Source organism: Sceloporus occidentalis, unplaced genomic scaffold (genome assembly GCF_023333645.1).
Source record: "Sceloporus occidentalis isolate IW3139 unplaced genomic scaffold, rSceOcc1.0.p SCAF_24, whole genome shotgun sequence".
NCBI classification, from domain to species: domain Eukaryota; kingdom Metazoa; phylum Chordata; class Lepidosauria; order Squamata; family Phrynosomatidae; genus Sceloporus; species Sceloporus occidentalis.
Window position 1 is genome coordinate 2,292,501 of NW_028317004.1, and position 26,177 is coordinate 2,318,677.

Consider the following 26,177-nt stretch of genomic DNA (forward strand, 5'->3'; position numbering starts at 1 on the left):
AGAAAGAGACAGACCAAATAGGACAATGCCAGTAGGAGATTAAAGGAACTGAACGTGGAGGTATTTGACCAGCCTGGTATGTACTGTCCTGTTAGTGGTGAAGGTGTAAACTACACAGGATATATAATGGGTCCACTGGTGCCTCGAAGTCCAATGTGCAGCAAAGATGGAACACCCCAACTCTGTGTGTCGTGAGGTCTGGCAAGTTTTTAACTCAACAGGCCTTTATCAAACCTTTATCAAACCTCACATTTAGCCCATTTGGTATTAAAACATGTTCCATCGTGTTGGGGAAATAAGAGTCGCCAACATGTAAGAGTCACAAATATACAGAGCCAGGGGTTTAATTTAGTGGACATATGTTACAACTGGCTACCTAGGCCATTATATTGTATTAATGCCGTGTTTAGTCACAATAGATTCAGACAGTGGTGTTACGTGTGCAAAAAGGCCAGCTAACTAGTGGTCGCGGTCAAGGTCATATTTAGGGCATTACAATGGCACTGCTGTAGGATATGCTAATGCAACCACTGTGCCTGGCCCTTAAACACGGAATATTTGGTGGACATTCCACTCTATTGGTCGGGAGACACTCATCTAGGATGCATGCATGCATATTTACTTTATGTATGTACAGTTAACGTCCCTTCAGCCCCATGAATAGTGGGCTTCCTCAGTCAACAATCAGGGGGCACATCTTAGACTGAAACTTAGCAAGAAAACCTGTGTGGGTGTCCCATTCTACTGCAGTTTTTCAGTTGAAGGATCCGAATGGTGTATTTCACTTCAATATGCTGCTGTTGCCCATCACAATATTGTAATCCTAGGCACAATAAGATCTTAAACCGTAGCATTTGTTCCTCAGGTTGTCCGAGCGGTCACAGAATCGGGAATCAGCGCATTAATGTCGTCAGGTCAGCCTCTCTTCACCTATCTCTTGCAGCGTATGATTGGGGCCAGTAGATCACTTTCCAGTCTATGTCAGATTCCGTATAATCTTCTTCAAGCTCTTACCCTTCTCAGCTATATCTTCCACTAGCATTTTACATTTGACATGCTTTGCTACCCCTTAGAGTTTTTATATACCTTCAAAAGAGTTGTGTTTTTTATATCTCTATACTGTCTCCATTTTTATTTGCAACTGTACAGAAATGTCATTGGAGGGGTCCGAGGAGGAGCGTTCTCGGCCTATTCACATAACCCCTGAGGAGAGAAGGTGAGGGAGGAGAAGACGCGTGTGTAATTTAATGTGTGAGATACAGAATGTTATTTACAGTAAAGTTACATGAAAGATCCAAGTTTTCTGGAGCACAGGGCTGGTGTTACTTTATTATTATTTATTGTTTTATATAGCACCATCAAATTCCGTAGCGCTGTACAATGGGTAGACAGGACATAACAAGTAGTATGTAACATAACAAATTGACAGCATGTGAGGAGGGCCCTGCTCAAACGAGCTTATAGTCTAGAGGACACTTTATGTTTGAAGGTGATTCATTTTATATTTTTCTGGTTGTTTCACATATTTATCATTATTTGCACATCATATTCAATATAATATATATATTAATTTTACTTAAAAGTAATTTGGCCTTGAACCAGTATGAGGCCCTTTGTATTGCAAAAGATAACTACACCAAATGATAATTTTTACAGAATGAAGTGTTTTTGCTTTAAAATGAATGCATCGATGCTCCATCTAATACTCGAATGGTCAGGTCTTAGGTAAAGGAAAGAGGAATAAATGGACTCCATGGACAATTAACATTTTTAAATTCATTTTATCAAGCTTTAGTAAATATCCATTGATTCAAGTGTTTTCATTTGAGATGAGGCAGTGGATCAAGTGTTCCAGTGCTTAAAGATAATCATTTTCCGTGTCATTTCAGCGTGCTCTCTCTGTCTTCTTGCAGGGCTATCTCAGCCGAAGGTGAAAGGTTTCTTCCTGTAGTTTCCGAAATGCCAGAGCTCATCGTGGAATTGCCTGAGACAGATGAAGTTGTGATGGAAGATTTGCAAAGGTGACATGATCTTTGCCTGAAGTGCAGCCGCCATTCACTTGTACACTATATAAGCAAATGTTTATGGACAACTGACCATCACACCTATATGAGCTTGTTGGACAACCCATTCCAAAACCATGGGCATTAATATGGAGTCAATTTTCCACCCCCTACATTTTTGTCTATGACAGCCTTGACTATTCTGGGATTTTGGGCTGTTTCTGTGGGAATTTCTGCCTGTTCTTCCAGTAGAGCATTTTTGAGGTCAGGCACTGATATTGGACAAGAAGGTCTGGCTCGCAATCTCCATTCAAATTCATCCCAAACATGTTCGATAGGGTCAGGACAGTTCAGGTGCGGTCAGTCAAGTTCCTCCACACCAAACTCATCCAACCATGTCTTTATGGACCTTGCTTTGTGAACTGGGGCACAGTCATGTGGGCATAGAAAAGGGCCTTCCCCAAACTGTTCCCACAAAATTGGAAGAGTAGCATAGTCTAAAATGACTTGGTATGCTGTAGCATTAACATAACCCCTCTTTCACCAAACTTTGCAGTAGGCACTATGCATTCCGGTAGGTAGAGTTCTGGCATCCGCCAAACCCAGATTCCATCCGCCAGACATCTAGATAGTGAAGCGTGATTCATTGCTCCAGAGAACACGTTTCCACCGCTCCGGAGCCCAGTGGCGATGTGCTTTATACCCCTCCAGCAGGCGCTTGGCACTTCACATAGTGATCCATGGCCCGTGTGCAGCTGCTCAGCCATGGAAACCCATTTCCATCCTGATGCGCAGTGCTTGTTCTGATGCTTCCAGAGGGAGTTTGGGGCTCTGTAATGAGTGATGCTACAGAGGACAGGCGATTATTTTTTTTTTTTTTACTCACTTCGCTCTTTTAACACTCAACAGCCCCTCTGTGAGTGTGTGTGGTCTACTACTTTGTGGCTGAGCTGCTCCTGCTTTACGTCACTTGTCAATATTAACACTTACAGTAGACCAGGGCAAATCTAACAGGGCAGAAATCTGACAAAGTTGCCATGTTTAAAGTCACCGCACTTGAGTACAATCAGTTCTACTGTCAATGTTTGTCTGTGGGGATGGCTGCCTTTGTGTTTGATTTTATACACCTGTTAGCAATGGGTGTAGCTGAGACAGCTATGTAACACCAGAGGAATAAAATGCCTTGGAGGTGTTTGCATTGTCAAAGCTCTAGTGGATACAGTTGGCATTCTGTGTGGACATACGTATTTGCTCGGCCATAATTATTGGTTTATGTCAACAGCAAAATAAATATAAAACCTTTAGCCAACAACGAACCATAAATTGCCAGGCACAATATGTATTCTATAGCTTGGAGTAGAGAGAGATGACATAATACATAAAGGGATTTAACAAAGTACAGGGGGAGTTTATTTCAAAGGAGGACAAATGCTGGTGCACACGGTCATAGAGGAAGTTTTACTTTACTGAGAGGGTAGTTGATAAGTGGAATAGACTGCCAGCAGAGGTGACAGAGGCTAATATAGTGAAGGAATTGTAAACATGCTTTTGGAAGGCATATGGCTAACCCAAATCTAAAACAAAACCAAGGACTGATTAAGTGGTTGTGATCTGCCATCAAATTCTATTTTTATGTTACTTTGTGTTTGTCGACTAAACAATGCGTTTTGTGCTTCTTTTCTCTGTAGGAAGTTATTTTCTGACATCGATAACCTCGGACAGTCTGAGTTTCTCAGTCTAACCCCTCGGTCGCTGTCTCGCTTGCTGGTCTCCAGATTCTTTTACACCTGCCTCGGTGAGTGCTGAAGCGTAAACACACACTCACGCACACACTCACACATACACTCACACATCATCATCGCCTTTCCCTCTGCATCCTAACTAGTCGTAGAGCACATACATAAATATATTCTATGCTGTGTACTCGGTCCATCCTTAATATGTGTCTGTGAATTAGCCAATAATGACCTTGTCTGTTTATATACTCCCAATGCATGCTTAGGTGCGGCCTGTTGCCTCACCAGCTCAGTGCCCTGTGTGGCTCATCTGGGCAACTAGGACCAGCCATACCCTGTTGGGGTTGGTTCGAGAGAGGAGTATATATGCTACATACCTGTGATAGGGCTCGGCTTTGTACTGTGCCATTGCTATGCCAAACAGACTATGGATGAAGCGCACAAAAATGGAACAAAGTATATTGTTTATCCGCTGATACAGTAAAACCCGTGTGGTGGGGAGGCTTTAATAACACCAAATATATGTGTGTTCCTTTACTAAAGTGCAATAACATACCACATACAAATTTAAGCAGCTGTATTTCTCTTCTTTCCTCAGAAGGTTCTCAAGGTTTATATATATATATATATATATATATATATATATTATTACTTTTTACAGCTCAGTACGCCAAGTAAGCCTCTGCAATTGTGTGATATGATTCAAATAAGCAGTATATAGTATATCATAAATCTACTTTATATGTATACCATGGGATCAGCCATCTTTACTTCCTATTCAGATTTCTATTTATTCCCAATTATCATCATAAATCTCAATCGATTTTGTTGAGTTAGTGTTCCTTGGTGGCAGATTATTCTGGTAGCTGGGGGGCACCTGAACAACAGATTAATTTATATACTAGGCCTGCCACCATTTGCCACGAGTATTAGCTTTTAAGGTAAGAGCAATCTTATTGCTAACCCAGATATGCTCAGTGATGTGAAGATGACAGTTCCCTATTGTGCATTTATATAGCAGCAATGATCAGACACCTTTTAAAACGTTTTTTGTTTCCCTGCCCTCCCTTCATCCCATCTCTGCTAGGACTGGAAAAGTATACAATAGCGCAGACAGACAAGAATCATTTGCGGCATGTAGTTCCTGATGTAAAAACTCAGACCTTAATTAGTCCTTGGATTTGTCAATATATGCATATTCATATCCCATGTTTGTTTAAGATCGCTTACTGTATTAACCGCTACCACTTCTGCTGGGAGGCTGCCTTACATTACATCTAAGCCTTTTATCCTCTCCTTTCACATTCCCTCTCTTCATTCTCTTATCTCCTCCAAGCGATACATACTGACATTGCCTAGTCTTTTCTGGTCATTTTTATGTGGTTGACCATTTACCATTTTAATAGCCTTTCTCTGAACTAACCGATTAGGAAAGGCTTGTTTAACCCTGTCATTGCTACTCAAAATGGGATCAAACTATATTGAGATATGAGTGGATTTGGAAAATCCCCTTTTGCGGTATCCATCTGTCAATTATTGGACTTTCTGCAGGACGAGTTTGTGAAGGGTCTCTGTCCTTCAACTGTCAGAAGTTCATGTTTTTCTAGATCAAAGTTTGGCTGGGTGGCCTTTGGTACTTCATTCCCCTAAATCAGTTTATCTATGTCCACCTTGCAACTTAAAGCTATTTTCAACCAGTAAATGGAGATGCCGCCGTTACAAAGTCCATCTGCATCTTCTGTTTTTTGATTGCTATGGGGTTGTATGAGAAGCACTCTATTTCCACGAGGGACCCATCTTCAATGATAGGATTACTCCTACTCCGCCTTCAGTTTGTTCACAGAGTCATTACCATCGTCCACTGCTGATGGGAAGATGGTAATGACTAAGGCAGAAGGCTTCCAGAACCACTATTCCAAGTTGGATCAAACAAGCTATCCCTAAAGTGTATATTTCAGATGGAAAAAAGCCTACTTGGGGCCTTATGGACTATTTTAGATTGGTTGGAACATCCTGGGCAGAGAGTTCATGTTTCCACAGAGTTAATTTATAAACCTATTACCTGGAAAAATTTGAATATTTTCACAAGTGGATTTTGTATCTTTAGTGGATGTTGCCCCATTCCCTTTTCTTTCTTTCTTTTCCTTGAATATGTGTTATGTCTTGTTGGACTGCTGGGGATGGCAAGGAAGCATTTGTGGCAGTGCAGTGTTTTGTTGCATCTGCTACACTTTATCGCATCGTCTACCTTTTCTGCTTCTATTCAGTTTATTCCAGTAATGAAAGCGTGTCTGTGTACATTACATTTCCCACAGTGCTCTGCACACAGAGAATCATCCACTTGGAGCAGACTGAACCGTACGGACAGATTCTCATCACACCCGGTGAGCAATATGCGCACAAGTGAAGGCGTCATGTCATCTACCCGAACATTTGTACCAAGCTTCACTATCAACCACCAAGCCTCATCTTCAGAAGAGCACGTTTACATTCTGTATGGCAATAAATTCAGCGCTGCATGTTAATGACCAGGGTTTCTCATTTTTTGTTTTCAGTGCACCCCTCTTATGGGAATTTGTTCCACCTTCTGCATCAAATTGACCACTTCATAAAGTCTGTACAGGGAGGGCGTTTTGTAGGCCCCTTCAGCTTGTGGTAGGGACTCCTATATTTTACGGCATCTGCTTTTGGAGACCTTTGTCATGATGCACCCATTAGTCAGAAGTGTAGCAGGGCTGGCTTATATGTATGCTAAATCAGCAAATGCTAATACATGGTCGAAACGTGAAGATAGAGGCTCTCTGCATACTTTACAGATGAGGCCCTGCATTTGGTTACATTCCTGAGAGGATCCTGTGAGGGTGTAAAGAGCACCTGAAATCCTTGTTACTCTAGATGTCCTGGAACAGCCTGTGGGATGCAAAGGTATAAAGCATTTCCCTCCCTTTATTTCATTACACCATATCATTCATCTCATTTCAGCTACAGTAATCATTGAAACTGCTCTCTTCTTATTTAATATGTAATATGTAAATGTGCCCTATGGCATATGTTGGTCCACCTGGGGCACGGCAGCTGTAGACAGAGGTCCGGGTCGATCTTTGCTCCTGCGGGGGGGGTGTTCATGACTATGCATCACAGGGCAGTTCTTCTGCAAACTGCTTGATAAAAGTGGGAGAATGAGCTGTCATCATAAAATGCACATTCACACCCTGCATAATTCATGGCATTGTATTTGACAAACTGAAACAGACAACGTAAGGATGTTTCCTACAGACTGAGCTGACACCGGCCCCGACAGAGCTGTTAGCCGTTAGCCCATCTCAAGCGCTTTGTAGTTCTGCTAGGTGTCAGAACCCCAGGAAAATCTATTCCAGCTTAGTTACAGAATTAAAAAAAATTATACGCTCTACGTATGTGTGAAAAAGAGAAAATGGTCTTTCTCCTTGCTGTATTACGTAAGGTAACTTGACCACTGAATGCTAATTGAATGAAATCCAAACACTGCAGCCTCATTAGAACACGAATGAACTATTAACTTCCATTTGTTGGGCAAAATATCTTTATGTTATGGAGGAAACCATCGCCACAGGCTCAAAATGACGAGTATTAGTTTACAGTCTGCCTCTCATTTACTAGAAGCGGTCCAATCATGGGGCCAGGAGAGACGGCTCCATCCATGGTAGACCTGGCTCCATAGTCATCAGTAGAAGAACCTGATAGAATGAAGCCGTGCGGAACATGCTGTATATTTACAGGATAATAACCTGAATAGCAAGTAAAGGGGAGGGCGAGGTGGAGAAACGGACCAGGGATTAAATAAAACGAGCAGAGACATTTCCACAGTGGGCATCTTTCAGTGAGGGGAGTGCCGTTCTCCTACAGGGGAAATTGCTTGGGTGTGAGCTCTCTTTTACTGTGCGTCACTTTGTGTAAAGTGATTAAACATGTCAGTGGTGTAGGAGACTTAGGAGGCTGCTTAGCCGTGTGAAACCCAAGCGTGAAATGAGATGGGGCATTTAATACCACACCCAGGAAAATATCACACCCGGCTACAGTTTACCAGATTTCAGGCCTAAGGTTAAAAGTTAGGGATTATTATTGGGTAGTGACCGTGACACTTTATAGTCCAAAATACCTCTTTCCCCGCAAAATCACCTCCGGTATTTTAACCCTTTCTGACCTATGTGAACAGAATGCAACCAAACTGCCATAATCTGTTTGAGTATTCGGCTGTTTTTTAGTCAATTTTACGGACTAAACCTGTAGCCAGTTCTCTTTGGCCACTGCGTCCTTTCTTTACCTATTAGAGAACCACACAGTTTGTTTACTGAAAGGGAGGTTTTTGGACTCTACCTTTGCTATTAATTTACTTCAAGCTTAAATACCTTTGGACATATCACACAATTTGTTTTTTAATTTGATTGAGACTTTGATAACACAAATCTCAAAAGGTGCAAAGGACAAAAAAAATGTGCTTGAGACATCTTTTTCAATCACACATACGATATGATGTTGAACATGAAATAAAACATGTGTTTGTGTATAATGTGTATGTTATCATGCGTTATCATGGGCTCAAGAATCACCACCAATACTTCACTTGCGCCGTACACATGCTGGTTTTGCCCTTTGATACATTTTAAAAGGATTCCTTACAGCTACTAGCAATGGGCTCATGGCTGGTAACGTGTTACATCACTGTCCAATACAACATACCTACCTGCATTAGATTGTAAGCTTGTTGAGCAAGGCCCTCTTCACTTGTTTCTGTAAGTCTAATTGTTATATAGTACTTGCCATTGTACAGTGATGCGGAATATGATGGTGCTATATAAAATACAACATTTAAAAAAAAAATGTAATCAACGGATATGCAACAAATATCTTCTTAAGTTAGTTCGCCTTTAAAGTGCCTGTTTGCTTCCTTCTAACAGGATGTTAGCCAACGTGTTTGCTCTGCAGTAGCAAGCATACAATAAATAAATACAGCAAAGCACCCTATATTCTATTTCAAAGAGCGGAGGTGAAGCCAACGTCAAAAAATCTCCTGGAAACATGCAAAATGTTATGTTGGATGAGGAGGAACACAGACTTCATCGTTAAACTGGATCATAAGCCTATTTGCCGACCTGTTAACTTTACAAGGATCTCGTGGGAACTTTAAACTTACATATAAAGCAGACGTTGCTATTTGCATATATCCATATATGAACAGCCTCGGGGGAAGAGGTGAAATCCTCACATCCCGCAGTATTGGAAAGTCTTTACACACATCTGGTGATCAGAGCTGTATTAAGGCTGCGGGGTTACCGATACATCATCCCAACAGAACCCCGTAAAATATGAATGATTTACAGCACACACAGATATGGGGTCCTTATACAAACACGTACAGTATCTGTCCCAATGGAGCAGCGGCATTTTGCTCTTCATCCACAGCATCCTATGAGCTACTCAACCAAGTACAAATGAGTCGGCCTGGGCTATAGAGTTACTGTAATACAAAGAATAGCCGAGGTTATGCTTGTGAACTTTATCACTTCAATGATGTTTTATATTCAGCTGCTGTATGTATGTGTTATGGCTAAATGTCTAAAATTTGGTGGATTAGGAGATTAGTAAAGACATTTTACTTCCCACAAAAGGTGGTAAATAAATGAAACAGTCTTCCAGCAGAAGTGGTAGAGTTTAATACAATGAGCGCATTCAAATATGTATGTGAAGACCAAAGGCTATTCTGAATAAGAGCAAGGATAAGTTTTGAGGGTTTGAAAGCAGGACAATGGACTTCTGTTTCTACGGAAGCACAATTTGCATAAAAATTTGGGTTGCAAACATGTCATTTACCTTAACACACCTTTACATCCTGAGAAAAGCCTCATTTAACGGACCGTGAAACCTTGACATAATTCACCAATTGTGCGTGACAGCGAGCCGTTTAAGCACGAGGTTTGGACGTACTAAAACACGTACTAAAGATCTAAAAGGTTACCGGCGACAGCTACCAGGACAGTAAAGAGTCGTGTTTCTGAGTGACACGGTTCTGTTCAGAGTAGAGGGGAAACAGGGCCAAAGTATACATACACTTGTGTGGGATCTTTTTTTTCCTCTAGATTTTGACATTTTCTAGTTTTAAACAAAGAAAAAAACATTATGATTAATGACTTACTCAGTAAAACTTATTACATGAGCAGGTTAAGGGGAACCATAAAATCTATCGAATCTTTAAAATAAAATCTCGTTACAACCGTACAGGTTTAAACTGGTCCTAAAACAAGGGTGGGACGGAATAGAAGAGATGTTTAAACGGGTCTTTAATATATATATATATATATATATATATATATACACACACACACACACACACACACAGTATATAACTCGTCACAGCAGACACATTAGTTTATAACGTGTTCCCTCTACAAGCAGGAAGAAATTATTCAGAAATAAATATTTTCCTTTAAAGTTGGTTTTATTACCACTGACTTAAGACTTTTTTGGTTAAAATGACCCAAACTGTGTGGACACCGTGTGCATAAATAAATTATGAAGCTTCAGCACAATTTTGCATTCAAACCACAGTTAACATTCTCAAAGGCAATTTTTTAAAGTCAGTAGTTAAGAAAAGATTTCTAAGAATGTTCCCAAACCTGAAATCGCATCCACTTGCTCTGATTTTAAGATATGCAAATGAACAGAGATTTTATCTCACAAAGTATTATTTATCTCCACTACAATTACACTGCTGACAGGTGTGGCACGTCTTCCAACAGGTACACCTACCTTTTAATGGCTTCGTATGAGGGATTGGATTTGGGAGATTTGAGTTCCTTGATAAATAAAGCTGTCAGATCTCATTTGCAACGCAAATATCCGAGGCTTAGATGTGAGGTTAGGAAGTTTTGACTTTACTCATAAGTTGATAGATAAGTAGAACAGCCTCCCAGGCAGCTGCGGTTAGAGGTAAATACAGTAAGGGGATGTAAACATGCACGGGGTGTGCTTATGACTATCCTAACTCTAAAATGAGACCAAGGACTAATTAAGGTCCGACTCTTTCCTTCTGGGAAACCGAGCAGACTAAATGGACCAAATGGTTTTGTAGTGAAATTGTTTTTTTCAATCTGGGTGTTAATTTACCAGCAACAGAATCATAGACCACATATCAATAATCAAAGAACATCTTCCACTCTAGATTGTTGCAGAAACTCACGATTCCAGAATACAGTAATGTCTCTGTGGGAACAGAGACATGGATCGAATGTATATTTTATATTCCATCAGAACCGAAAGAGGATTAAATGACACTAATGCATAGTGCTAATACAACGTCCTTTCCCTTCCCCTAACCCCACCCTGGTAAAAGCTGCCTGAATCAATCTATAATCAACTGAACAGTGCAGAGATAAGCTAATGACCCTGAGAAAATCAAGATACCTTTAACAAGTGTATATATTTGACAGTAAACACTGCTACATCATTTTATTTAGTGTATAAAACTGTCAAACTTGGGATTTGGGGCTAAGTCTGTAAAAGTCAGGTGTGTGTAGGGTGAGACATTTGAAATGCCACAATGCTGGATTTTAGAAGAAGAACCTGTGCTTTTCCATACTGTCCTGTGCGAGCACTCACAGCCCCACCGTACCATGTTGTTTTATACACCGAATTTACAGACCTAGAGTGAAAGAGACGTGTTTTTCTTCCTCCAGCATTAGGAAGGACACACATGGTTAATGCAATCCTTTTTTTCTTCACTGTGAATGTGTACACACAATGTAGAAAAACAGAAAATGGATCAAGCAGGTTTGCACAAAGATAAACAAACATTGACAGATACACAAAGCAAAAATCAAAAACACACAGTGTACAGTTTCTAGATCTATTCAGAAATTGCACACAATGCCTGCTCAGCTTCGGTTTTGCATGTGGTTTATTGCATATTTCCAATGTACACACCAACTACTCACGATCCGTACTGAACCAACCTGAAGCGTGACTGGGGAAAGCGTATGTTCATATAGTAACAAGAATGACCACTAGTCCAGAGCACAAAATAAATGCATCCCTTTTGGCTAAAGAATGATTACATTTTTAGAGGTTATTATTGTAACCGCACTAAAACCCACGGTTTGAACAAGTGATAACCTTTTGGGTTTTTGTTGTACGCCTGCTACATCATGCTTCATATGGATATGTGTATTACTCCTACACATAAGGCTTCTGAACAGAACATTTAATCTTTATTGCTTTGGTTTGGTGGTGGTACAAATTCATTACACAAACCAACCGGCACGTGGCCCAGGTGGCAGGTCACTCATAGCACTTGGAGAAGGGCCAGGCACGGTCCACTGGATAAAAGGTGAAACGGCAACTTCAAACGGCAACTGGAACACAACTCAACGCTCAAGGCCTTCTGTGTTTAACAAAAGCAGCAAGAGACACAGAGTTAGGATAAACTAATGAGATTGTCAGAAGAAAAGTACAGAAGGGTGTACAACAGAAAAACGCAGAGTGGATTAAAGCAATATGATCCGAAAGTGGGTAAAATACAGACAAACTCACAAGAACAGGCAAAGATCCTCTTCATGCTAGTCCAAGAATTGTGTGAAGTTTAGACGATGCCTCAGCAGGAAGAGAAACCAAGGCACTGTGCAAATCTTGTGGGAACCTCTGAGCGATGTCCCTCAGAAGGAGAATAATAGCGTTCTGTGTGTCTGAAAAGCACATTATTTTTTAAGACTGGGCAGGAGAATCAAGGAGAAAGACTGCATGAAGTAGAAATACTTGAGACAATCAACAGAAAGCAAAAATAGCTCCATACCTGGTTGTATTTCTTTAGTTCCCAACACATGGTTACAGATTCTAGCAATGTCCTTTAAACTCCCAATCACCTACAGCAAAGATACATTTGTGAGTGAGTATTCAGTGTAGGCCTAACATTTCACTATGCTTAACCCCTTCGTGACAAAGGCTGATTTTACTTTTTGTACCCTTCGTGACAATGGCCGTTCTAACATTTCTGCGCTGCTCGTGTTTAGTTGTAATTTTCTTCTTTCCCGTTTACTGAACCCATACACATTAGATATTGTTTTTTCAGGACAAGGAGGGCTTTCTTTAGATGACATTGTTTTGATTGTATCATATTATTTACTATTAAAAAAAGTATAAAATATGGTGAAAAATTTAGAAAAATGACTGTTTCTAACTTTTAGTTGAAAAATCTTTTACTCATCTATAAAAGGTAATGAAAAAACCTGCTAAATAGATTCTACTATTTGTCCTGAGTTTAGAAATACCCAATGTTTTTATATTTTTTTGCCTTTTTTCTACACATTATGGGGCAAAAAGTACAGGTAGCGTTTTGCTATTTCAAAGCCATTTTTTCCAAATCTGGTAATTCTTCCCCCCATGTGCCATTTCGGGTATCTTTGAAGCCGGCCAATACAATTTACCCCATCAAGTCATATATTTTTGAAAACTAGACAGTCCAGGGTATTCCAAATGCTAGTATTTTAACCCTTTCCAAGCACTAATTCTACCATCAGCCTTTGTCAAACTTTATGGTAGTCATTTTTTTTGCATTTGTTTTTTCACACACATTTTACTTTAGGTATGAATAAACAGGTCCTGGTATATGTCACTATCATAAAACACCCCAATATGTGTTTAGCAACATATCCTGAGTACAGCGATACCTCACATGAATGATTTTGCCTGGCTGTTTGGGGGCAAAAGGGCCACATTTGGGGCATGCGCATTTTCAATGTTGGCATTTGGGGATCCACTGCCCATGCCCTATTTGGTACATCTTTGAGCCGGGCCATTTCAGTGTGCCCAATAAAGCCATATATTTTTGAAAACTAGGACACCCCAGGGTATTTCAAATGCTAGTATTTTAACTCTTTCCATGCACCATATCTACCACCAGTCTTTGTCAAACTTTGTGGTAGTCATTTTTTTGCATTTGTTTTGTCACACACATTTTACTTCAGGTATGAATTAAAAAGTTCTCGTATATGTCACTATCACAAAACACCCCAATATGTGTTCAGCAACATCTCCTGAGCGCGGTGATACCCCACATGAATGATATTGCCTGGCTGTTTGGGGGCAAAAGGGCCACATTTGGGGCATGCGCATTTTCAATGTTGAACTTTGGCATTTGGGGATCCACTGCCCATGCCCTATTTGGTACATCTTTGAGCCAGGCCATTTCAGTATGCCCAATCAATCCATATATTTTTGAAAACTAGACACCCCAGGGTATTTCAAATGCTAATATTTTAACTCTTTCCATGCACCATATCTACCACCAGTCTTTGTGGTAGTCATTTTTTTGCATTTGTTTTTTCACACACATTTTACTTCAGGTATCAATTAAAAAGTTCTCGTATATGCCCTATTTGGTACATCTTTGAGCCGGGCCATTTCAGTGTGCCCAACAAAACCATATATTTTTGAAAACTAGACACCATAGGGTATTTTAAATGCTGGTATTTTAACTCTTTGCATGCACACATTTTACCACCAGCATTTTTTCAAAGTTTGCAGTAGTATTTTTGTGTGTGTATTTTTCCCACACACACCTACTTTATGTATGAATTTACAGCTCCTGGTATATGCCGCTGTCACACGACACCCCAATATGTGTTCAGCAACATCTCCGGAGTACAGGAGATACCCCTGATACCCCACATGCATGGGTTTGTCATCGTTGATCGCCTCCTAAACGCTTTTAAAACGGGCGTCCGCCGCTATACATTGTATGGCGGATGTTGGCGCCCCGGGGAGGGGCCAGACATGGCCCCTGATTCCGATCATGGCGTTGCTGAATGCCTCTAGGTCGAGGCATTACAGCAACGCCGTTTGGGTAAAAAAATCGATCACGGATCGATTTTTTTTACCCGTTTTAACAAATGACGGTCCTGGCACGTCATTTGTCGTTAACGACATGTTTTTCCGTGACGTGCCCGGACCGGCAATTGTCATCAAGGGGTTAAAGGACACTGCAGCCATCATATGTACTTTAATGATTATCATAGCTGAGCGTCCCTTCTCCTTCCAACTGCAAATTTAGAGAGTGATTCCGCAGAATCCCCCTATGCGTTTGCCTTTCCCAGCTCCCCAGATGCTTGGCTTGAAGACGTGTCCGGGCGCAGTATAGTCAACGCCATGTAGCTCCAGCATGTGCCGAAAGTACCCACATGGATTTCAATGGGACCTCTTGCTTACTAGTCATTGGCGGGTTTGACCAGTCAACACTGGAAAGAAAAGTAGAACCACTCAGGGTATTTTTCCCCACAGGTTTAGTGAATGCATAAAAACTAGCTTCATGCATTCTTCATTGGTGAGGCTGTATGGGACCGAGCACTGTACCTTTAACCCCTTGGCTCCTAAGCCATTTCCCACCCTGGTGCTAAGCTGGTTTTCGGCATTTTGATGCATCTCACATTTAAACGCGTTTAGAAGTAAATTTCTTGGGAATAAACTATACAAACCATATATTGTTTTTTTCAGCACACCCAGCAGATTCCAAATATACCATTTTCATATGTGTATGTCTCATTAGGTTTGCAAAATAAAGCCAAAAATGGGAAAATGTAATTTTTCACTTCCGACTCAATAAAAACTAGTTCTTAATGTTATTTTTCTAAACTCTAATATCAAAATTTGTGTTGCTAAATATTTGTAGTAGGTAACCGGTCTAAAATAAACAGAAATTGAGAACAGTAGACTGTGTTTTTCTAATATTTTATAGCTAAAAGTAAAATTTTCTAGACTATGACAAAAGACATCTTTAAATTTAATGCATGGCTGCCGTCAATTAAACAGCTCTAGCTGCCCGGGATGTTAAAATATGCCAACAAAACTATATATTTTTAGAAACTACACCCCCAGCTGCAGCAAATGAGGTCTTAGTTGTATTTGTATCACAAATCTGACGTGCACAACAAATAAGTGAATATCACACTTCTAAAAATAAAAAAAAAATTAAATTAAAAGCGACAAGTTCATTTATGTCTTGCGCACTCCACTCTTGTGCTACGAATACATGCAGCCCCTCATTTGATGCACCAAGGGGTGTAGTTTCTGAAAATATATACTTTATGTACCATAATTTAACTTTCCAGCTGTCTAGAGCTGTCTAAATGCAGGCATCACCCTTAAATGTTTTTTAACAAGATTCTCCAATCTGCCATATCTTAAGTTAAAGTGGTCTAGACATCTGGGAAGTTAAATTAGGGTACATAAAGTACACATTTCAAGAAACTACACCCCTTGGAGCTTCAAATGAGGCAGGGCCGGCCCAAGGCAAAATGCCGCCTGGGGCGAATTTTAAAATGCCGCCCCCCCCCCTTATCTACCCTTCCTCTCCCTCCGTCCCCCCCCCCATTATCTACCCTCCCCCCCCCATTATCTACCCTTCCTCTCCCTCCATCCCTGCCGCCCCCCCCCATTATCCACAGACCTCCATCAAGGTAGGGTAGTGCTAGCGACGGCATGGTGCTGTCGTTAGCACCTGACTGGGACTGCTAGCGACGGCACCATGCCGTCGTTAGCAGTCAAGGGGTTAAATAATACCTGAGTGCAAGAGCCTGGAGACTACTGCTTGACATGAAACTTGTTTTAGCACAGTATAAAATACGTGGATTTTTGTCGAACAAGTAATATTAAGTTGATATATATGAAACGGTTCTTTTCAAAGTTACCATGTAAGTGACTCACATGATTAGTCAATTTGTTACAGTTCATGGTTGCAAAGTTTATTGGATAGATCATTTCTGTGGTAAACTTTTAAATACACATATAGATGCATGGTATTCAATGGAGAATGCAAACTGTACTATACGCATTGGTACAATGCACAGCACTGGTTTATTAGCTACAGAACTGGGTTTTTGTTTGTATCCAACTAATGGCTCTTATATCTGTGTTAAATTGCAGGCCAACCAAAATACTGAAAAGCCTCTGTATTCCAGCTCTGTATTTGCCGCACGCTGCACTTTACAAGGCATAAGGTACATCATTTTGCCCTGTTGTAATTACCTGAGAAGGAGAGTTCTCATACAGGAATGTGATGCACTTAAATACTGTGGTGTTCTCCTCAAAATCGTCTTTCAGGGGCAAAGTGCGGAGCATCACTGGAAACACCTACATGGTCATGAATGAAATGAAGGCAGGTGTAGTAAAAAAGACAATATGAAACAGGTGTTCTGTACTGCATGAACAAAGTGTCGGTGGTACTACAGAACTGTCCTCGGCATGTTAACTAAGTCAAGCAACGCGTACCTGTTCAACAGGGACTCCTGCTGGGTGACTCAGCACCATTCGACTTACTGCTCCGCACACATTGTCCAGAACACGTGAATTTTTCTCAGAGCTTATTATAGAAGACAGAATGGCCAGAAGCTTTGGGTAATGTCTGAAAGACCATCAAGGAAAAAAGGGGCATGGACTAAAGGCAAGCAGGATGAGGAAATGCTACACAGATAATGTAGTGAGAGCATGACTGTGGCAGATAAGTGCATGTGGCAGCGCAGGCATAGAAGGCACTATGGGAACGGAAAGAGTTCTGGGAGCGAAAATATAAACACAGTGAAGGATACTGATGCATGAATTGGCCTCCATGTTCCGCCAAGGCACCCAGTCCAAACACAGAGTTACTCCGCACTTCATCGTCCTCGTCCCGTGCCCCGGACAGAAATGCAGGAAGGATGTGTGGTACAAACTGGATTGCCGCAGGACCTAGCGCTATCATGGATTCAGCCAGAGTGCCCACTGAGAAGGACTTCTCTGCTGGAGAACAGCTGGGCTTCTAAACAGGAAACATATCTCATTGACAGAACAAGAAAAATCACAACGTGGACATACAGCCAGTGATGTGACACACAATACCAAGTGACATTCATAGCTTGAAAAAGCAAACTAATGTGCGTTCAAACCTCCCACACAGTAGGTAAAAAGACATGCAAACCACAAACACATCAACACAGCACTCACAGCTTTACTAAGGAGTAATGGAAGAAATCCAGCAAAATACGGAGCAAACGTGTCGCCACCAACTGCTGCTGCAATCAGAGGGATGCCCTCCCCAGCATACTCTATCAGCATGGAGTCCAGTTCTGCCTGCGGGGAAGACACGCGGAAAACACAGATGGTATAAGAACATCTTCAGCTGTATACATGACAAATCCCTCATTTCCTTCAGTGATAACTATACAATAAAAGTGTGCTTTACAACAGGGTACAACATGAGGGTGTCTTCAGTCTACTTACCTGACAGCATTCATTTTATTAATTGTAAATACATTTGTTTACAGTACAGCATACATTTCTGGAGTACACAGGGGGAGAAGAAACACAAACAAGAGGACAGGGAAGGATAGATCTCTGGACGTAAACATGAGCCCTTTGGTTTTATTTGAAATCTATCTGATGCTATGAATAAAAATATTTTTGTATACTGTATAAAATATAGCATGGATAGGGTACGGTAAGACAATATAAAGGAAAAATCAACAAAAAATGGTGCATGACTTTCTAGTCGAATTTTCATTTTTTTGGTGGGGCTATGTCACCGGTACGTTTTTGGCACAGATTATTTTATACGTACGTGCAAATTGTGTTGGCATTCTGCTTTGCGTGGAAAGTCCATTAGGAGACCCAAGATGTAATGAAACCTAGACTTGTATCACCTTTTGTTTCTCTATATACAAAATGTTACATGATGCACTTCTCATTATGTCCTATTTACCAGTTGCACCGCACTGCGGAATACAAAGGTACTTTTATAAATCTATAAGGAACAATGGCTTCGTGATTTAGAAGTAATTCTAGTGCAAAGCCAAACAGACTGCGGTCTTTGGACACCACCATCACAATGAGAAATGAACATTTTTTTTTTTCAATCTTTTCAAACGATCAGAAAATTGTTTCATAAGTAAATCCCCTGTAATATACTAGCAAGGGAGAATGTAAAGGTCAGAACGGGTACAACCACTACCACAACTTCTGAACAAAAAAACAAGCGAGCTTCGTGAGACTATCCGTCATTAGGTTGGCGAGCCCCATGCAGGATTGTAAGAATGCTTAAAGGCACAAACAACAAAAGCAACAATAAGAGATAATAACCAAAAAAGAATAGAAATAGTGATATTAATGAGGTGCATGTAAGCATGTAAGATAGTATAAGCAAGTGTAAGAATGTCATAGAATAAAAGAAGAAACACAATATATAACGCTCCCCATGTTCTCTGACTTAGGTGTTGGTGGCAAGGGCAAATATGAGGGGTAGATAAGCACGTGGCACAACAAAAGAAAAATACTGATGTAATTATAAGGTGTTGAGAAACAGCAAATATAATAATAAAAAAAACACACAAAAGACTAAAACTGACAGTTGCTGGCGTGTCACTATTAGATGAGACCCGTAGGCGTCACTAACACACAACCTGAGGGCCATGCTCTAACCATAAGACAGCCCACACCTGATCTGGCTGATTTACTTGCTCTACAGGTTACTGATCCGAACAGCAAATATACGGCGAAAGCACAACGGACAAAAGGCAAAGACAAAAAAAACAAACATCAAGGTGTGAGGAACATTAAAAGAGAATGGCTAACAGCAGGTGACAACCTGGATGAATACAGCAAGCAAAGACGTCTAAGGGTTCACAGGACCAGTACGGTACACCTTCACTGAGACTCTGTGCACACCGGTTAACCGTCTGTCCATACGAAGAACACGCTTCCAATTTATGATGCTAAAATATAATGTTACCGAGATCGCAGGAGGGAAATTCTAAATAGATGACAAACCTTCCCACGAAAAGAAGGACGTTCTCGCGGAGTATTTAGCAGAGAGAAGCATGGCGGAGAGAGCACAGATGGATTTATCAGATACCATTCTTACGCTCCTAGTTGGAAAAAATATTCTCAATATTGTGCCTTTGCTGTTTTTACGAGATATTAAGACTCAGACAATAGCAACTTCTATGCTTATCCTGATCTTTACTGATATCGCTATCACAGGTAAGTCTACAAGATGTCTTGCACCAAGAGCCATCACCTTATACGTAATATGCAATTCACAGATTGTTAAATACTAAGAGTCCTTGAAACGAAATCTCCATCACACAAACACACACAACATAAAAGGTAGAGTCCTGCTAACATACAGAATCGTGTGTATTGAAGTTAGGTGCCTCTAAGCAAAGTCAGTATGATAGCAGGTACATTCTGGGACGTATCACTGGGTACTCCAGCGGGTGGGAAAGACGTTCTACCGTGAGTTGCCCTTGAAATCTTTAATACCTAGTTAAACATACATGCCAAAGTTATGCAATTCTACCACACATTTTGTCAACGTAGCAGAAAAAGAAGAGTTGAAGGGATTTGTTTATGAGACCTATCCGTTAAAGATAACGATCCGGACAAGGTCCGATTACTAGGGACATATATAGTATAGATAACAAAAGAGCTGAATATATTGGTGCTAATACTAAGACAAGACCCAGACAGGAGATTTGCAGAAATCACCAGTTATTTTGACAAATAACTTAAATTAGTTGCTAAACATGTGCACAATAATAGTAATAAACTGAACTGGATATCACCCCAATAATTAAAAAATAAACCTTGCAATTAAAATAATGAAAATAACTAAGGTAGCCACCTAGCCACCCGTTCTGGGAGAAACTGGCTTGTTGACAATGTCAACACAAAGGAAACAATTCTACTTGCTGAAAATACACACAATGCCTTTAAGATGCTGTTGCATTCATTGTGGAGTGGACACCTCTATGACTACTGTGGGATTTTAGCATGTGAAAGAGGGCATCTTGTTTTTCCCTCTAATCTAAGTTAAAAATAACAAATAAAAAATGATTGCACAGAGCCTGGCACGGACCTCTGCTGCAAACCATTTATCGGCAAAATGCGAGAAGAGGACTTTGGTTAAACATTCTAGCAACTATTTCCATATATCTTCCATATGCCTTTAAATCAATGCCGATCACTGAAGATTGTGACTCGTCCAGTATACCCCTTCCTAAAACAGAATCTTAACAATAGGTGCATACAAGTTATAAAACCTGCATTCATTGCATTTTTTGGAAGCTTTTTACAGAAAATGAGTTGAAAAGAGTTGATAAAAATAAAAGCTAAGATTACATTGTGATTATATTCCTGGAGTTTCCAGACAACAGCCGATGAGCAGAATTCTGACTGAACAATATAAAAACTAGGCAAGTGTCAAAGTACAGATTTGAGCAAAACATGCATTGCCGGTTCTTCAACGCTCTATCTTCATGCGATTCTCATTTATTTTTAAACCAAGATAACGCACTTTAATTGCCACATCGTTACTTGGGCTGCTAAGTTAACCTCCCCCAAAGCACAGAGCAACAGCTTGTGACTCTAGCCATGCCGTTAATACAGAGCAAGCGTGTTTGAATGTTTGCACTATGTACATGTGTGTTGTATATAAAACAATATTGTAACGTGACCTCTGTAGGAAACTGTAGTTCAAACTCACACAAATGAATGAATGAATGAAAAAAACGTATTGCCTTTAGGAATGAAAATGACCTCTTTTCTGTTTGGGAGGGGGAGCGATCTTTACTAGTATGTCTTACTGTTGCAGCAGTGAACACGTTAGATGCCATAGTATAAATAAATACTATATACCGTGTATCATGGAACACACCTGCAATCATTAGCACATACATACATGGGAAATCAACCCATACATGTCAAGGGGGAAGTCCCAACAGGAAGCACAAGTCATTTAATGGGAAAACACTGTGCTGTGTACCATTACTAGCAAACTGGTTTGCAGAGGTGAAAGGCAACAAAACAGGATTCTTGTACGCCCAGGTAAAGAATATACATTTAGCCAAATGTTTTACACCACAATTTGCTACAAATATATTGTCTCAAATTGAATCAATATAATGAGAATTTGATGATCTCTATAACACTAATTGGCCCTAACCTTTACAACAGTTCAATTTACTGATATTAGCGACTGTTTGAAGATGGCATTTCCCCCGCTCCATACAACCAAGGTTTCCCTTAGCAACATATTCTGTGGACTTTGACACACCTCATATCTTTATGGAGACCTCCTCCAGAGATCCAGAGCTTCCGTAAATTACATCTGTGGTTGTGCTACAATTATTAACATGAGTATCTTTATTGCATGCCGAAAAAAACAATGTCCAATTTTTCAATGATTTGCACTTTTGATCTTTGTGGGTTTTCAGTCATCCTTACCTAATCACATATTTATGTATTCATCCTTGTAGCATTATATTCACTTTATTCCCCAGCAATGTTTTGTCTCTCAATGTGCATACCCTACCTCTGTGTCATATTTTATATTCATGAAATGCCATTATCAATGCCATGATAGATGTTGAACATTTAGCTGGTCTCCATGATAAGTTCCTTACACCAATAGCCTTTACCCACATCTGCACATCATAAACATGGCTCCATGCATCACTTGCATATATACCCCGATACCCTTGCAATCCTGGGTTTAGCATCCATTATCTGGGGCCAAACAGACTGGCATATAGAGAGGCATTTGTTTTTGTATGGCTGCTGTTAAAGCACCCCCCCTTGCTTTTACACTACGCTAAATGCATCTAAATCCCCTGCAGGTGGTCCTCAAACCCCAGTAAATGAAATCCAAAACAAATCCCCCTTAAACTTTAGCACACCGTTGGCCATGTTGGGTTAAACCTTAACAATATTTTTTGGACTATAGGTTGGGTGCAATCATAAAAGTTGCCATGGAGAAGTTCTCCAATACTTCTTATTTTACCATTTAGGGTAGTGGCGTCCAACCTGCGGCCCTCCAGCTGCTGCAGGACTACATCTCCCATCCTCCTCAGCCAGCCCCTTAGCTGAAAGAGCATTATGGGAGATGTAGTCCTGTAGCAGCCGGAGGGCCGCAGGTTGGACGCCCCTGATTTGGGGCAATATGACTCACTAGACAACCAGATACCGACACTATTTGTTATGCCATAATCTTCTAGGCCAACCTACAAGACACCAGTACTTGACAGCCGTTATACACTAAGAATCTTTCCAGCAAGGTAAAGCACACTATGTATGTTCAGACTGTTATCTTCCCCAATACAAGTGACAAATAAAATTGTATTTCAATCCATCAAATCCATTACAGCTTGTAACCAAGCAGGGTTCTTGGGTTCAGATTACAGCTTGGTTTTAGATGACATAAATTTATGTTGACTCAGTAGTTGGTGCTTTATGACACTAGCAAATCATGTTATTTCCTCATAAGAATTGCACTGAAGCATTAGTGATGATTCCTCACAAATGCAACAAACAGTAAAAAAAAATTATTATAGATTAAATAAATACATATAATATCCCAGCTAATCAGAACATTTTTACTACTGCACTTTTCAGCCATATGTGAAAGGACAGATTTATAATCCATCATTTGTTCTGACTGTCATCGAAAGAGCTCCTCTCTAATTATTTGCTTATTTCCTCTTTGGCAGTGCCTCACATGTTATTTTACCAATGTTTCTTGCAGGTTTCCTGATGTTTCTCTGGTATACTGGATGGCCATTGCCTCTTGGTCTGGATGTGGTGTTTTTGCGATTCCTGTGTTTTCAGAATGAAACATACTGGTGTGTTTCTCTGCTTCTTCCGTGGATGTCCCTTAATGAAGAACTGGGACGCTCATATTTATACAGACGTGGTTGTCTTCCGGAGGCCAAGCAAAAGTTGATCTTGCAGGCCAGCCTTCTCAATCTAGCTTGCTGGATGGTTGCAGCCTCCTTTGGAATCAATTTTTTGGGTGAGCTAACCCTAAGAGAATCAGCATGTGACCTTTTGAACTGGAGATGTCTCTTTGCATACCTATATGAGCCTACACACTCTAACTGGCTAGTTCCATGCATTGGTTTGGTCCTTGGGAGCACATTGTCCTGCAGCACTATTATGTACAAAGACCTAACACCGGTGAAAGAGGAACTGAGAGAACGATTCTGTCTAATCTCTACAAGGGCTCTCTTGCTTTGTTTTTGTGCTGCAGTAGCATTCTTGGCACTGCCACCATTTTTGGCAGTCAACTCTTTTTCAGCACTGACACTAGATAGTCTGTGTAGCACCTTTAGAATCCAGAGCCCTGAAGCTCAGATTACAGTACATAGCGTGCAAGATCATAAAAAAACAAGTAAAAGTATGGAAGACAAGAATTCATGGGCAGATGTTATACAGATAATCTAACTAGGGAAGAAAATAAACTGGGCAATTGTTAGTCTGAGGCAGTGCAAAAAAATGGGAAGACGACATGTACAAGGGCAGGAGCTAACTCAAACAGAACAATGTAGAGAGGTAAAGAAATAGAGAATGTGAAGACATCTTAGAAACAATACTAACATGTGGGGATCCTTATAAGTAAAAGACACTAAAGAATGCACTTTGAGAAAGTAAACCAATTTCACATTATTGCTGCCCATTCCTTGGTAATTAAATTGCCCCTGCTCTACAAGTGACTATAACTTCAAACTTTTGAAATACAGTTACTGCCTTTATGGATTTCAATGCGACTCACCTGCTGCTCATCATCTTCGTCCTCGCCATCAGGGTCTTGACACATTGTCTGTAAATGCAGAACTAAATGAGTTTGACTGTGGTGGCACTCGAGGTGTGTCTAGGATACTAGTGTACTTGTTAGTAACGATCCGTCAGACCTTGCTCTGCAGCACAGCTCTGATGGCTACACAGAGTTTCTCCAACTGCTCAGCGTCCCTCACACAGAGCTCTTTCACATCCCTCAGCATCTGGTTCAGGGTGTCCAGGATGGCCATTACCACCGTGCGCTCTTTATCTTGCAATGCGCCTTGCAGACAGGAGGGGATCAGGAGGCACAGGAAACTCAACAGGACTAGGATGGGATTGGAAAGGACATAGCAAGGGAGAGGAAAATATCAAGGGTGAGTGGTCATACAATGCATAGAGTTGGGTGGAAGAGATGGCAAACAAACAAACAGATGAGAAAATGGAATTGAGGTACAGGTTAAAAAAGGAAAAAAACGAAATGTTTTAAAAAAGGTTATTTCACAGTTTATCTTCACAACAAGTAATCCGTTGTGCCTTTTTATTTGTAATTTAGTACCATAATAAATATAATTTCTTTTGTTGATACAATATGCATTCTTGTGATATCAATACACTCCTAATCGCTCAAATTATTTTGCCCAGGCAACAACACAGCCTCATGTTCTAGACATTTTTTCAATCTATGCACTACAGATGACCTTCTCGTTTTTAACTATTGTAAGCTAATAAAAAAGGATTTTGGCAGCAAAGCCCAACACATTGTGCAATGATGATTTAGCAACAAGTTTCTTGGTTTTTTTTTTGCGTATAATATTGTCCCCCCTCAGATGCCAAATTATCCATCACCTTTTCCCTCTTTACTTTTAACCTACAACAGGCTGTCTCCAAGACCTCCTATAACATTGTCCCCCAGCTTCCAAACCCACTTACCCATTTTGTTGTCTTCGATGGGGTTTTTTGTAAACACCTTGTTCATTGAGCGTACAAACTGTCCCAGGGCTTCGAACGCTGCCTTCCTTAAACTGACATGAGGAGACTAAGAGGAAGGGGATTCAGTGAGTCAGTTACAATCACAGAGACAGTCACAACAGGTAGGTGCCGGAGATACTCAAATTCCCACTTGTATAATTACCGTATTTATTGGCGTATAACACGCACTTATTTCCCGAAAATTCGGGGCTGCAATCATAACTGTGTGTTATACGCAGATATGCGCAGTCTGGCACTCAGTGTATCAGAGCAAAGCACTGGCGCTTTGCTCCTCTCATTACCACACACCAGACTGCGCGGATGATGACACTGAAGTACCACGAGCGTTCCGGCATGTATTAATGAGTCAGAGCAAAGCGCCCGCACTTTGCTCTGACACACTGAGTGCCGGACCACAGAGGAGGCAAGAATGAGGTGCGTGTTATACGTCGATGCATGTAATACGCCGATAAATACGGTAATATTTAACTAGAAAGGCTAGTTAAAGCATCAGATACAAAGGAAAAGGGTTACAAATTTGCAAGGTATCACTCCCCCAAAAAGAAGGGATCTAACTTCATAGTAGAGAACAGGTACTTGAGTTATACGGTGCTATCCTTCAAAAGTTTCAAATTCTGCACAATTTTCAAGGAAGGGAATAAGAAAAGGTCAAAATTACACATTGACATACTGACTAAAATCGGACAAGATTAGAATTATTTATATGTTTATTCTAAATCAATAGCTTAAGTCATTAAATAAATCCAGTTTGGCAGAGAAAGTATTCTCATGGCAAAGGGTTTAACCTGAATATCAGAACATAGATTGTGACAACATGAAGCATAGACTGATTATCGAA

At 40.5% G+C, this 26,177-nt stretch overlaps 2 protein-coding genes across 2 annotated transcripts in view; one reads left to right on the forward strand and one right to left on the reverse strand.

Annotated features, from left to right (window-relative positions):
- LOC149300503 (meiotic recombination protein REC8 homolog) overlaps positions 1-6,146 on the forward strand; it is a 22,328-nt gene extending 16,182 nt beyond the window's left edge. The window contains exons 13-17 of the mRNA XM_089485011.1: positions 866-914; positions 1,150-1,216; positions 1,914-2,021; positions 3,692-3,798; positions 6,055-6,146. Of these exons, the coding sequence (XP_089341137.1) occupies positions 866-914; positions 1,150-1,216; positions 1,914-2,021; positions 3,692-3,798; positions 6,055-6,146 (423 nt within the window). The remainder of the gene's footprint in view (positions 1-865; positions 915-1,149; positions 1,217-1,913; positions 2,022-3,691; positions 3,799-6,054) is intronic.
- Positions 6,147-12,325: 6,179 nt separating this feature from the next.
- The window catches only part of LOC149300504 (importin-4-like), a 55,270-nt gene continuing 41,418 nt past the window's right edge, over positions 12,326-26,177 (reverse strand). Inside the window, exons 22-30 of the mRNA XM_089485012.1 lie at positions 25,276-25,385; positions 24,481-24,664; positions 24,342-24,389; positions 17,744-17,869; positions 17,350-17,558; positions 17,033-17,165; positions 16,790-16,894; positions 12,564-12,633; positions 12,326-12,456 (exon numbers count right to left, since the gene is read on the reverse strand). Of these exons, the coding sequence (XP_089341138.1) occupies positions 12,326-12,456; positions 12,564-12,633; positions 16,790-16,894; positions 17,033-17,165; positions 17,350-17,558; positions 17,744-17,869; positions 24,342-24,389; positions 24,481-24,664; positions 25,276-25,385 (1,116 nt within the window). The remainder of the gene's footprint in view (positions 12,457-12,563; positions 12,634-16,789; positions 16,895-17,032; positions 17,166-17,349; positions 17,559-17,743; positions 17,870-24,341; positions 24,390-24,480; positions 24,665-25,275; positions 25,386-26,177) is intronic.